The sequence below is a fragment of the Otolemur garnettii genome, unplaced genomic scaffold (genome assembly GCF_000181295.1).
Source record: "Otolemur garnettii isolate 467f Iridium unplaced genomic scaffold, OtoGar3 scaffold00071, whole genome shotgun sequence".
NCBI lineage: Eukaryota > Metazoa > Chordata > Mammalia > Primates > Galagidae > Otolemur > Otolemur garnettii.
Genome location: NW_003852466.1, coordinates 6055450 through 6067980, shown reverse-complemented (window position 1 = coordinate 6067980; position 12531 = coordinate 6055450). Strand labels below are relative to the sequence as shown.

Here is a 12531-nt window from a genome sequence, read left to right as displayed (position 1 = left end):
AAGAGAATCACTTGAGCCCAAGAGTTTGAGATTGCTGTGAGCTATGACGCCAGGCACTCTACCAAGAGTGACAAAGTAAGACTGCATCAAAAAAATCCCCAAACAGATCTACAGATTCAGTGTAATTCTTGTCAAAATCCCATCTAACTTTTTGGCAAACACTGGCACACTAAAATTTATATGGAAATGCAAAAAATGGCCAGGTGAGGTGGCTCAGTCTCTAATCCCAGCACTCTGAATAGGAGGCTGAAGTGAGTGGATTGCTTGACTCAGGAGTTCAAGCCCAGCCTGAGCAAGAGTAAGACCCCGTTTCTACTAAAAATACAAAACCTAGCTAAGTATGGTGGTGGGCGTCTATAGTCCTAGCTACCCAGGAGGCTGACATAAGAGGATCTCTTAAGCCTAAGAGACTGGGATTGCTGTAAGCTATCACCATACCATAGCCCTATACCCAGGTGACAAAGTGAAATGCTGTCAAAAAAAAAAAAAAAAGGAAAGAAAGGGACGGAAAAGAAATACAAAAACCTAGGAGAGCCAAAGCATTTCAATGAAGAAAAACAGAGAGGACTTATACTTCCCAATTTCAAAATTTAGGACAAAGCCATACTGTAAAGACTTTATGGTACCAATCAATGGATTAGACTGAAAGTACATTACATTTAGGGTCAATTGATTTTTGACAAAGGTGCTAAAATAATTCATGGGAAAAGAACAGCTTTCCTAACAAATGTAGCTGGGATAAATCACAGTATACATAAAAATTAACTCAAAATATATCAAAGACCTAAATTCAAGAGCTAAACTTACAAAACACTTAGAAGAAAAGGTATAAAATTTCATGACCTTGGATTAGGAAATGATTCATTAGCTATAATACCAAAAGCACAACTAACCAAATAAAAAAGATAAATTGGAATTCATGAGGATTAAAAACTGTTATGCTGAAAAACACACTATCAAAAGGATGCGAAGACCCCCCCCCACCACAGGAGACAATTTTCACAAACACAAATCACGTAACTGCTAAGAGTCTAGTGTCCAGACTATGTAAGGAATTCTTATAAATCCAACAAAAGACAACATTTTTTTTTTTTTTTTTGAGACAGAGCCTCAAGCTGTCGCCCTCAGTAGTATGCTGTGGCATCACAGCTCACAGCAATCTCCAAGTCCTGGGCTTAAGCGATTCTCCTTGCCTCTGCCTCCCAAGTAGCTGGGACTATAGGCGTGCACCACAACGCCTGCCTATTTTTTGGTTGTAGCTGTCATTGTTGTTTGGCAGACCCAGGCTGGATTTGAACCTGCCAGCTCAGGTGTACATGGCTGGCACCCTAGCCACTTGAGCTACAAGTGTCAAGCTGACAACCTGATTTTTTTTTTTAATAGCAAAGGATTTGCCTAGATATTTTTCCAAATAAAATATACAAATGGCATATGATAAGATACTCAACATCATTAGCCATTAGGAAATGCAACTCAAAACCCACACTGAGACACCACTTCATACACTAGTGTATAGCTATCATAAAAAAGAACATAATAAGTATTAATGACAGGGAGAAATCGGAACCCTCACATACTGCTGGTAGAAATGTGAAATGGTGCAGCCACTATAAAAAACCATCTGGGAGATCTTGAAAGGATTAAACATAGAGTTACCATTAACCTGGAAACTCTATACCTAGCTATATTCAGGTACAAACCTAGATAAAAATGTGGATTATTGCTGGGCACACTGGCTCATGCTTGTAATCCTAGCACTCTAGGAGACTGAGGCAGGTAGATTGCTTGAGCTCAGCTCAGGGAGTTCAAGAACAGCTTGAACAAAAGTGAAATCCCATCTCTAAAAACAGCCAGGCATTGTGGAAGGTGCCTGTAGTCTCAGCTACTTAAGACAAGAGAATCACTTGAGCCCAAGAGTTTGAGATTGCTGTGAGCTATGACGCCAGGCACTCTACCAAGAGTGACAAAGTAAGACTGCATCAAAAAAAAATAAATGGATTATTATTTGAAAATAAAAAGAAAGCAATAATGATAAATATTACAACATTAGATGAGCCTGAAAAACACTGTTAAGTAAAAAAGGCCAGATGCTGGGCAGCACCTGTGGCTCAGCGGGTAGGGTGCCGGCCCCATATACTGAGGGTGGCGGGTTCAAACCTGGCCCCAGTCAAACTGCAACAAAAAATAGCCAGGCGTGTGGCAGACGCCTGTGGTCCCAGCTACTCGGGAGGCTGAGGCAAGAGAATCAGGAGTTGGAGATTGCTGTGCACTGTGTGATGCCACGGCACTCTACTGAGGGCGATAAAGTGAGACTCTGTCTACCAAAAAAAAGAAAAAAAGGCCAGATGTAAAATAGCAAATATTTTCTGATTACATTTGCATGAAATATCTAGAATAAGTAAATCCACAGAAATAGAGATTAGTGGCTGCCAGGGAAGGGAATGAACAGTCTGCTAATAGATGTGAGGTTTCTTTTTGGGATGTTGAAAATATTCTGGAATTAAGATAGTGGTGACAATTGCACAACTTTGTGAATACACTAAAAACTACTGAATAATATACTTTAAAAGGGTGAATTTTTTGGCATGTGAATGTTATCTTAATAAAGACAGTACCCTATCCATTCAGTTTGGCTATTCAAGATTTTAGTTATCTGTATTCAACCACCATCCATAAATGAGTATAGTACAATGTGTTAACAGAGATCTCATTCATAGAACGTCATTACAGTATATTGTTATAACCTGTTCTATTTTATTACTGCTGTTAATCTCTTACTGTGCCTAATGAATAGATTAAAGTTCATCACAGGTATGTACATGTAAGATCACTTAAAACCAGGAGTTTGAAACTAACCTGAGATACACAATGAGATCCTGTCTCTAAAAAAGTTTTAAAAAGTAGACAGTTGAGCTGGCACATACCTATAGTTCCAGCTACTCAGGAGGCAGAGATAGGAAGATTGCAGGGAACAGTGATTGCGCCACTGCATTCCAGCCTGAGACTGGGTGATGGTGGCAAAGCAGAACCTATCTCTAAAAAAACAAACCCTAATAATCTAGACCAATGCCTCATTTTTAAGAAAGAAAATTTAGGGCTTTTCTACTACTTAAGTTCTGCAATTTTTAAACAACATTCATATTTTGCCTGAGTTTCAAACGTAATCACCCAATTAAACAAAATCCCCCAAAGCTCTCAATGTAAAAAATGCCTGAGTAAAAGATAAATCGTGTATCTATAGTACAATAAAATGTGTTTGACAAGCCTCTAAATAAATCTTTCAGTTGCCTCCCTGCCTTTCAACTGATTTTCTTTTGAGGGAAGAGGGAACACCTAATCCCTTATTCAGAATGCCTTATGTTGCTACTATTTCTCTTATCAAAATCAACCAGTTCTTTTCCTCAACCTGCTCTGAAATGTTAACTACCCTGGAAAGCTCTTAATTGAAGACTGTCTCTACTAACATTATACCAGATCACAGGTATCCAATACCCAAAGCAACTTTGCAATTTTAATATGTTCTGGAAACAGGAGTTGAAAAATGATAAATTCAAGATAAGGGAGAAAATTCAGGTTTAAAAAAAAGAATGTATCTTCTTATTGCACGAATTAGAAAAGAACATTACTTTTCGAATACAGTTTTAATGTATTTAAACATTAAACCTTTGACTTCTAAACAGACTATCCATAACCCTGTTTCCATTTCATTAGTGAAACCAATGGTACCTACCCGGTATCCCCCAATCCATGAAGGAAAATCACCTAGAAGAGAAGAGGAAAGATTACTAAACAATGCCTAAATAAGCCCACACACAATTATTACACGCTATGTTTGCTGAGGGTTGAAAACGGAATGAAGATTTTTAAAAGCTACAAGAGGAATTACACAACACTCTATTCGGCAGGTTAATTGCTACAGACCTTTTTTAAATGGCAGAAACACGAATCAACTTCTCTCTAGTTCCTAAGCTAATCAACGTGGGGGGTTAGCCCTTAGAGCTCCCAGTTAGGCATCCTAAGGTGCAAATTTTATTCCAATAAAAAGTCTCTTTCACGTCAAACCACGAAGTCTCACAAATCCTGCAGAATGTTTCCATAACAAAACGGAGCTTCCGGGGACGAAAAATAAGTTTAAGTTCTCATACACAAGTTTCCTTAAAAATAAGACACTAAATCGTCAAACTTCTTTCATTTAGAGCCAGAGTGCACGGTAAGACAATAAAGCGATTTTCCTGCCGACTGAGATTTCCCCCATCCACAGCCAGGCAGACACAGGCTTTCGATCCGCCACCGCCCGTCCCTCGCACCTGGGCCGAGGGTCCCGACGACCAGCTCCCTCCGCAATGCAGAGGGCCGCGGGGTGCCGATGCGTTCGCGACCCCGGCGCGGCCCGCACACCGCGGAGGCCGCCCGCGCCGCCCGCCTGCACCGCCGCCACCTGCACCCCCGCCCGGGTCGCCACCGGCCTGCAGCGCCCACTCTGCGCGAGGGGCAGTCGCCGGCGGCGGGCCCGCGGGGCCCCTCTGAGTCCCGGGCTCGGCCACTCACCGCAGCAGTGGCCTTCCGGGCAGCAGGCACTATGGCAGGTAGCGGAGCAGACATGATATTGCCGCACATACGTCGGCTCGGCCGACAGCGTTAACGGAAGGGACAACTGGCGCCCGGCCGCGGCCCAAGGGCGTGCGAGCGGCGAGTCCCGGCCGGCCGCACCGGGCGCGCGCTCAGGCGCGTGCGCGCCAACGCGGCGCTGCGACGCCCTCCGCCGGCTCCGCGCACACCCGCAACCGGGCCCTGCCCCGCCCGCCGCGCGTCACAATGCCTCGCCCCCGCCCTCCGCCCGGGCTGGCGGCTCGGGGCGACCTCCTTTCCGCACCTGCGGCCCTTGGCCCACGCCGGCTCCGTGTGGCGGCCCCCGGCCCTCTCTCCCGCTCCGGCGTCGGACGCCTTGGCCGGACTGGGTGGCGGCTGAGCCCTGGGTCCTGGCTTAGCACTTCGCTGCCGTCTCGCTGTAGTGAGAAGACCCCACGTCATTCGTATCCCAGCCCGGATATCCCACTGTCTCTTCTGGCTGGGACCCTCCTTTGTAAAAGTCAGGCTGGACCGGGAGAGGCCGTCGAACTTTTATGTACTTCCATTGGGGGCTAAACCAGAGTGTAGATTTGGGGTCAATTTCCCTTTTTAATTTTTTTTTTTTTTTTTTTTTTTTACTTCTTCCTCCTGTAGTGTTCTTTTGCCCCCCTTGTAGCCGGGATCACACGGTCCAGCTGGTTTTTTTTTCGTTGTTGTTGTTGTTGTTGTAGGGACGGGGTCTCACTCTGGCTCATTCTGCCTCCTGCTGGTCTCGAACTCGGCTGAGCTCAGGCGATCCCACCCGCCTCGGCCTCCCACAGCGCTGGGACAACAGGCGTGAGCCACCAGCCCGGCCCAATTTCCCTTTTTTAAGCTTTAGTTGGAAAGGAAAACATTCGCTTGTCACTAAGAATCTAACTTCCCTAAACTGGTAGACAATACTTAACAATTTAAGCGGGAGACTAGATGGCCTCCTTTCTGAGTTGGTGGCTCTTCTTTTAAAATACAGTTTATTCAAGGCCGGATGTGGTGGCTCACGCCTGTAATCCTAGCACTCCGGGAGGCCGAGGCAAGTCAATTGCCTGAGATCAAGAGTTGGAGACCCCATCTCTGAAAATAGCCTGGCGTTGTGGAGGGCGCCAGGAGTAATTCCAGCTACTCAGGAGGCTCAGGTGGGAGGATCGCTTGAGCCCAAGAGTTTGAGTTTGCTGTGAGCTATGACGCACTTTACCCAGGGCAGCAGGTTGAGACTCTGTACCAAAAAAAAAAAAAGAAAGAAAGAAAAAATTTCCAGAGACTTTAAATTTGTGTCTTTTTTTTTTTTTGGAGCCTGAGTCTCGCTTTGTTGCCCTCAGTAGAGTACTATGGTGTCATAGCTCTCAGCAAGCTCAAACTCTTGGGCACAAGCAATCCTCTTGCCTCAGCCTCCCAGGTAGCTGGGACTACGGGCGCCCGCCACAGTACCCCGCTATTTTTAGAGATAGAGTCTCACTCTAGCTCACGCTAGTCTCAAAACTCCTGAGCTCAGACAATCCACCTGCTTTAGCCTCTCAGAGTGCTAGGATTACAGGTGTGAGGAACTGAGCATAGACAGATACTTTAAATTCAAAAAAATAATTTTCACTGCTTCAATGTTTGTTTCAATGAAAGATATTCTGCTACAGCTTAGGGTTTATCAATTTTATTGATATTAAATAATCCAATTTTCTCTTTTTTGGGTTGTATGTTGCCCAGGTTGGACTGCAGGGGCTAAGATGATAGTATTTTATTTTTGAGACTCAAGCTGTTGCCCGAAGGTGTTGCCCTAGAGTGATATTGTGTCAATAGCTCACAGCAACTTCAAACTCTTGGGCTCAAGAGATCCTCTTTGCCACAGTTTTTCTATTTTTAGTAGAGAGTGGGGCTTGCTCTTGCTCAATCTGATCTCAAACTTGTGAGCTCAATCCACCTGCCTTGGCCTTCATGAATGCTAGGATTACAGGCATGAGCCACAGCACCCAGCCTCACTGTATATATTGTATAATCCTATTTCATCTTTTAATTCACTTATTATCTACATCGCCTTGCTTATTTTAGAAGTTACCTTAGGATTTATAGTAGACATTTCTAACTTTAGTCACTTTCTGATAATTTTATTCTCCTCCACGTGGAGTATATGATTGTAATAGTAGTTTACTTCTATTTTATCTTTCCTGGATTTTGTGCTATTGTTGTCAATCGTTTTATTTCTATATGTATTAGGAACCCCACATGCATACTTGGTACTTTTGTTTTAAACAATTATATTTTAACATTATTTTAAAATTAGGAAAAGTAGTGTATCTAGTAATCAACTTTTCATTTCCAGTGCTATTTCTTTTTAGGTATCCAGATTTACAGGAGCTAATTGTCCTTCTGCCTGAAGGTTTTTCTTTAACATTTCTTATAATGCTGGTGATGAATTTTTCCAGCCTTGATATGTCAAAAATATTATTTCATTATATTTTTAAAAATATAGAGGGGGCCAAAAATGTATACACATTTTTAAAAAGGAAAAAATATTAAAATTATTTAATATTTGTAATATTGTTTTAATATTTAAAATTTGTTCAATATTTAAAAAGTTTACTTCTGCAACTACAAGAAATACAAGATAGAAGACAACAAATATTATTGGCATTTATTGAGTATTACAATTTTGATTCAGTTTTTCCCTTTCTTAAAATGTGTATCCATTTTTTTTGGCACTCTCTGTTCATATTCACTATATCTAGAATCCTAGAAGACTATATTTTTTCTCAGAATTTTAAAGATATTTTTACACTGTCTTCTGAGTAGCTGGGACTAAAGGTGTCACGACAACAACCAGTCATTTTTTTTAGAGATGGGGTCTTGCCCTTGCTAAAGCTGGTCTCAAACTTCTGAGCTCAGGCAGTCCACCTGCCTTGGCCTCCCAGAGTGCCAGGATTATAGGTGCTGTCTCTCTTGTTGTTCTTATCTTTGTTCCTTTTTCTTTTTTTTTTTGGAGACAGCATCTCAAGCTGTAGCCTGGGTAGAGTGCCCGGCCCCCCCCCACACTTTTTTGAGACTAAGTTTCTCTTTGTTGCCCTCAGTAGAGTACTGTTGTGTCATAGCTCACAGCAACCTCAAACTCTCGGGCACAAGCAGTCCTCTTGCCTCAGCCTCCTAAGTAGCTGGGACTATAGGTGCCCACCACAACCCCCAGCTCTCTTTAGAGACGGGGTCCTTCTCTTGCTCAGGCATGTCTGGAATTCCTGAGCTCAAGTGATTCACCCACCTCGGCCTCCCAGAGTGCTGGGATTACAGGCATGAGCTACCATGCCCAGCCTCTAGAATTGCTTCTTTATTACGGAGCTTAAGCAATGTAACAATGATGTGCTGTTAAGGACCAAATTCTTACATTGAAATCCTACCTCCAACATGCTATATTAGGCAGTGAGGCTTTAGGGCACTGGAGATCTTATGAATGGGATCAGTGTCCTTATAAAAGGAACTTCGGAGAGCTCTCTAACTCTCTTTCTGCCAACATGAAATCAGCTGTTTGCAACCTGGAAGAACCTGATCTGTGCTGGACACTGATCTTGGACCTCTCACCTTCATAACTGTGAAAAATAAGTGTTGTTTACACCACTTACTTTATGATAATTTGTTAGCCCATATTTTTTAAGACATATGCCTTGGCATAAGTTTTTTGTTTTTTTGTTTTTTTTTAAATTTCTCTTGCTTGTGGTTTATTGAGCTTTTTGGAAATGTAGGTATATAGTTTTCATTAGATTTGGGAAATTTTCAGCCATTATTTCCTGAAAAACAATTTTTTTTTTTGTTTGAGACAGAGTCTCATTCTGTCATTTTGGCTAGAGTGCAGTGGCATCATCATAGCTCATTGCAATCTGAAACACATGGGCTCAAGCTATCCTCCTGCCTCAGCCTATGGAGTAGGTAGACCTATAGGTCCCTGTCACCCTGCCCAGCTAATTTTCCTGTTTTTAGTAGAGATGTGGTCTTGCTCTTGCTCAGGCTGGTTTCAGACTCCAGAACTCAAGCAATCCTCCTGTGGCCCTCTAGAATGCTAGTGATACAGGACAAGTGGCATCCCAACCAGCTTGTGGAGCTGGGGGCATGGACCGGCTGCCTCCGCCTTGGCGGTGTTGGTGTGGTGGCAGCAAGCAGAGGAACCAGTGGGCCAGAGGGTAGGCAGGGGGGCCCCATTCCCTCGGCCTGGAAATGAAAGGAATTGTAGCCATTCATTCACATCCCAGACATGTCCCAGACACACTGTCCCAGACACAGTAAATGTGACCACAGGGGGTCCCAGACACCAACTGAGCCCAGCTAAATGTAACTACAGAGGGCCCCACCCGACATGTACCCCTGGCCCAGAGAGAGAGAGAGAGAGAGAGAGAGAGAGAGAGAGAGAGCTTTTCTCTCCTGACTTGGGTTTCTCTCCCTGCCAGGAGCTTTGGTGTTTTTGTATTCTTTTCTGTAAATAAATCGTATCTTACCACTGATCTGTGGTCGGCAAATTTATTCTTCAAAACACTGAGACCAAGAACCTACTGAAGACGAAATTCCAGTATCATATTTGGGGGCTCATGTCTGGGATTGAAGATCTGTGGTAAGCAATGGGACCACTCACCTCTATCCTGCTTTTCTCTATAGTTAGAATAATGCAGACTAATAATTTTGATGCCCATCAGCCCGTAAATGTGCATAGTGTGGCTGCTGACCTGCAGGCCACAGGCAAGAGGCTGTTGAGGAACAAACTTTCCAAGTCCCCTTGGCTCCAGAAAGGAGTTGAAGGGAATGTTAGAAGACTTTTGAAACTATTCTATATTTTACTCCTTTTCTCTGGTTGAGAGCTGAGCAAAGAGGTAGCACCCAGAGGCCCTGGGGTCCCCAGCAATTGTTCTGATCCCAGGACATGGGAGAGCCTTTGGAAAATCATGCTCTCCCAGCTCTAACTAGCCTCTCTTCTCTTCCGTGGTCCCAAGCTTTTCTGATTTAAGTCTATAATCTCTATAGACCTCTTCTGCTTCTCTCTCTCTCCTTGTAGTTTGCATGCTATGTTTGAATGTGGGTAAAGGATTGCTTTATCTATTAGTTAGGTTTGGTATTACCGTTCTGGTATTTTTCAGATGTTTTAAGTGTACCTCAAATGTTGTAGGTGTGTTGTGAGGTCCTTTTTATTGCCTTCCATTGCAAAATTAAATTCAATTGGCATTTTCATGTGTCTGAGAAAAAAGGCTAAACCATGTTAACTACAAGTCAGATCCAAAGGGCAAAAAGACTCCCCTACACAGTTTCTCTGGGCAACTAGAGGCCTGTGAAGGGAAGCTCTGGGCAATCTCCAAGGCAAGAATGGCCCTAAACCCTCAGCTACAGTTCAGTCTCTTAAAAATGAAGAAAAGCAATGAAAATGACCCTGGGTATTTGATTTCTTCTGGCTCATTGGTATAAATGGGAAAGTTTAAAATACTTCCAGGTTTCTTTAAGACTTCAGCTAATAGTAAGTTAATTGTAATGCAAAAGTTTCAAAGTGTCTCTCAACCTTGATTGGTCACCCAGTTTAGTTATGATTGCCTGGCTAACTTTTGGGAAAGAAAAGGGAGGTTGGAAAACATAGCATTTAAGACCTGCTATTTTCCTTCCTTACTGGGAATTTACAAGAAGCTTGTAAAGATTATATAGAGTTAAATATGCAAGGACCACACAGCCATTTTCTCCACAACGGGGCTCATCCCCACTTTGACTGATACTCTGGAGTTGGAGGGGGAAGGGGCAGAAAGGGGCAGAATATGCATCAGGTGGGACCAAGCTCCCTAATACCTGATTTCTTGGGCTGTGCTGCCGGCACGTTATAAGCACAGGAGAGCCAGCGGGCACTAAGCGCTATACTGATAAGAGGGGCTGATTCCAGACAAGCACAGTGGCTGAGGAGGCCACTCTCCTCAGGGACTCTTTCCCAAGTATTGGAAGGACGCTTCCTTTTGTTTGGCAGGAAGGCTTCTTGGGTTGGTCAGAGGATGCTTTGATAACCCAGGAATACAGGGTGGGAAAACTGTCATCAGGTGGGACCAGGCTCCTGGATAACTGATTTTTCAGCCTATGCTGCCGGAACACTCCACTGGGCTGTATTCTGAAGCACTGGGACGTGTTTGATCCCCAGACTCTGAAAAAAGAATGTATGGTTTTCTTCTGCACCCAGGCCCGGCCTCAGTACCAACTCTCCACTGGTGAACAATGGCTCCCACAGGTACTCTAAATTATGACACCACTTTTCAGTTAGGTACTTTTTGTAAACAAGAAGAAAAGTGGTCTGAAGTGCCCTATGTGCAAGCTTTCTTTTTCCTCAGGGACAACCCCCAGCAGTGTAAAACCTGTCAGATAGATTCAGCTCTCCTGGCTGTAGTAACTTCACCAAGTGGTCAGGGATTCCCGGGGGAGATGCTATCACAACCTAGTTCAAACCTAACATTTACTTCTCCTGTACCTTCCTCTGTGCATTCAGAAAACCCCAGAAGGGAGGCTGTCCCAAGAATTTTTTCTGGTTCTACTGTAAGGTGACCAGATGTCCCATTTTTGGTGGGACAGTCCCGATTTTTAACAATTTGTCCCGTGTCCTGCAACGTTTTTAAAAAGTCCCGATTTCTGGAAAGAATGCACAACAAGCTAGGGAATGGCGAGAGAACAGGAAGGGAATATATGGTTTTCAGCTGCCATGTGGCTATTTCTCCAGAAAGGATATGAGTTTTATATTATTTTTGTTAATTTTATAAGTTAAACTTTAATAAATAATTGTTGAGAACTGATTATCAAGAACTGCTTATCAAAGTTTGCATTGCTGTCAGGCTCCGCCCCCCAAGCACTCTACCCCCCCCCAGTCGATGGTGTCCCGCTTTACCAATGTTAAAATCTGGTCACCTTATCCTACTGGGACCTCCAGAAGGCAATCATATCCTTCTTTGTGTCCCTTGGTTGAGACTGTGAGTGGTGAAAGGGGAAGTGTGTGAGTATACACTCCGTTTTCTCTGGCAGATTCAAAGCAAATTAAGGTTGATTTAGGAAAATTTTCTGATGACCCCAATAAGTACATAGATGTTCTCCAAGGGTTAGGACAAAGCTTTGACCTCCCCTGGAGAGATGTAATGTTACTACTAGATCAAACTTTAACTTTTTTTTTTGAGATAGAGCCTCAAGCTGTTACCCTGAATAGAGTGCCCTGGCATCACAGCTCATAGCAATCTCCAACTTCTGATTCTCTGGCCTTCTCCTCCCAAGTAGCTGGGACTACAGGAGCCCACCACAATACCCAGCTATTTTTTGGTAGCAGCGGTCATTGTTGTTTGGCCGGCCTGGGCTGGATTCAAACCCGGCAGCTCAGGTGTATGTGGCTGGCTCCTTAGCCGCTTGAGCCATAGGCACCAAGCCCAAACTTTAACTTTTAATGAAAAAAATGAAGTCTTACATGAAGCTAGAAAGTGGGGGTGATTTGTGGTTCATGTCCAATACTGATGGCAGTATGTCTCCTGAGGACAGGGACAGATACCCCATGGGAAGACAGGCAGTTCCCTTTGAGGATCCTGAGTGGGACCCTGAGAAACAAGGTGACTGAAGATGTAAACATTTTCTAACATGTGTCCTGGAAGGTTTATGTAGATCCAAGAAAAAGCCTGTGACTAAGTTGTCTACTATTAACCAGGAGCAAAATGAGAGTCCTTCAGCCTTTCTTGAGCAGCTTAGGGAGGTGATGAGTAAACATACTCAGTTAACACCCAATTCCTTAGAGGGCCAAATTATTTTAAAAGATAAATTTATTAGGCGGCGCCTGTGGCTCAGTGAGTAGGGTGCTGGCCCTATATACTGAGGGTGGTGGGTTCGAACCTGGCCCCAGAAAAACTGCAAGAACAACAAAATAAATTAATTTTTTTTTTTTTTTTTTTTTGAGACAGAGCCTCAAGCTGT

At 43.6% G+C, this 12531-nt stretch overlaps 1 protein-coding gene across 2 annotated transcripts in view; it reads right to left on the bottom strand.

Moving 5' to 3' along the window:
• LYPLA1 (lysophospholipase I) overlaps nt 1–4806 on the bottom strand; it is a 37195-nt gene extending 32389 nt beyond the window's left edge. Inside the window, exons 1-2 of one of the 2 annotated variants that reach the window (XM_003793694.3) lie at nt 4549–4806; nt 3731–3762 (exon numbers count right to left, since the gene is read on the bottom strand). In XM_003793694.3, the coding sequence (XP_003793742.1) occupies nt 3731–3762; nt 4549–4617 (101 nt within the window). In that variant the 5' untranslated portion in view covers nt 4618–4806. The remainder of the gene's footprint in view (nt 1–3730; nt 3763–4548) is intronic. The other variant, XM_023515405.1, reaches the window with a different exon arrangement.
• Nucleotides 4807–12531: the final 7725 nt, after the last annotated feature.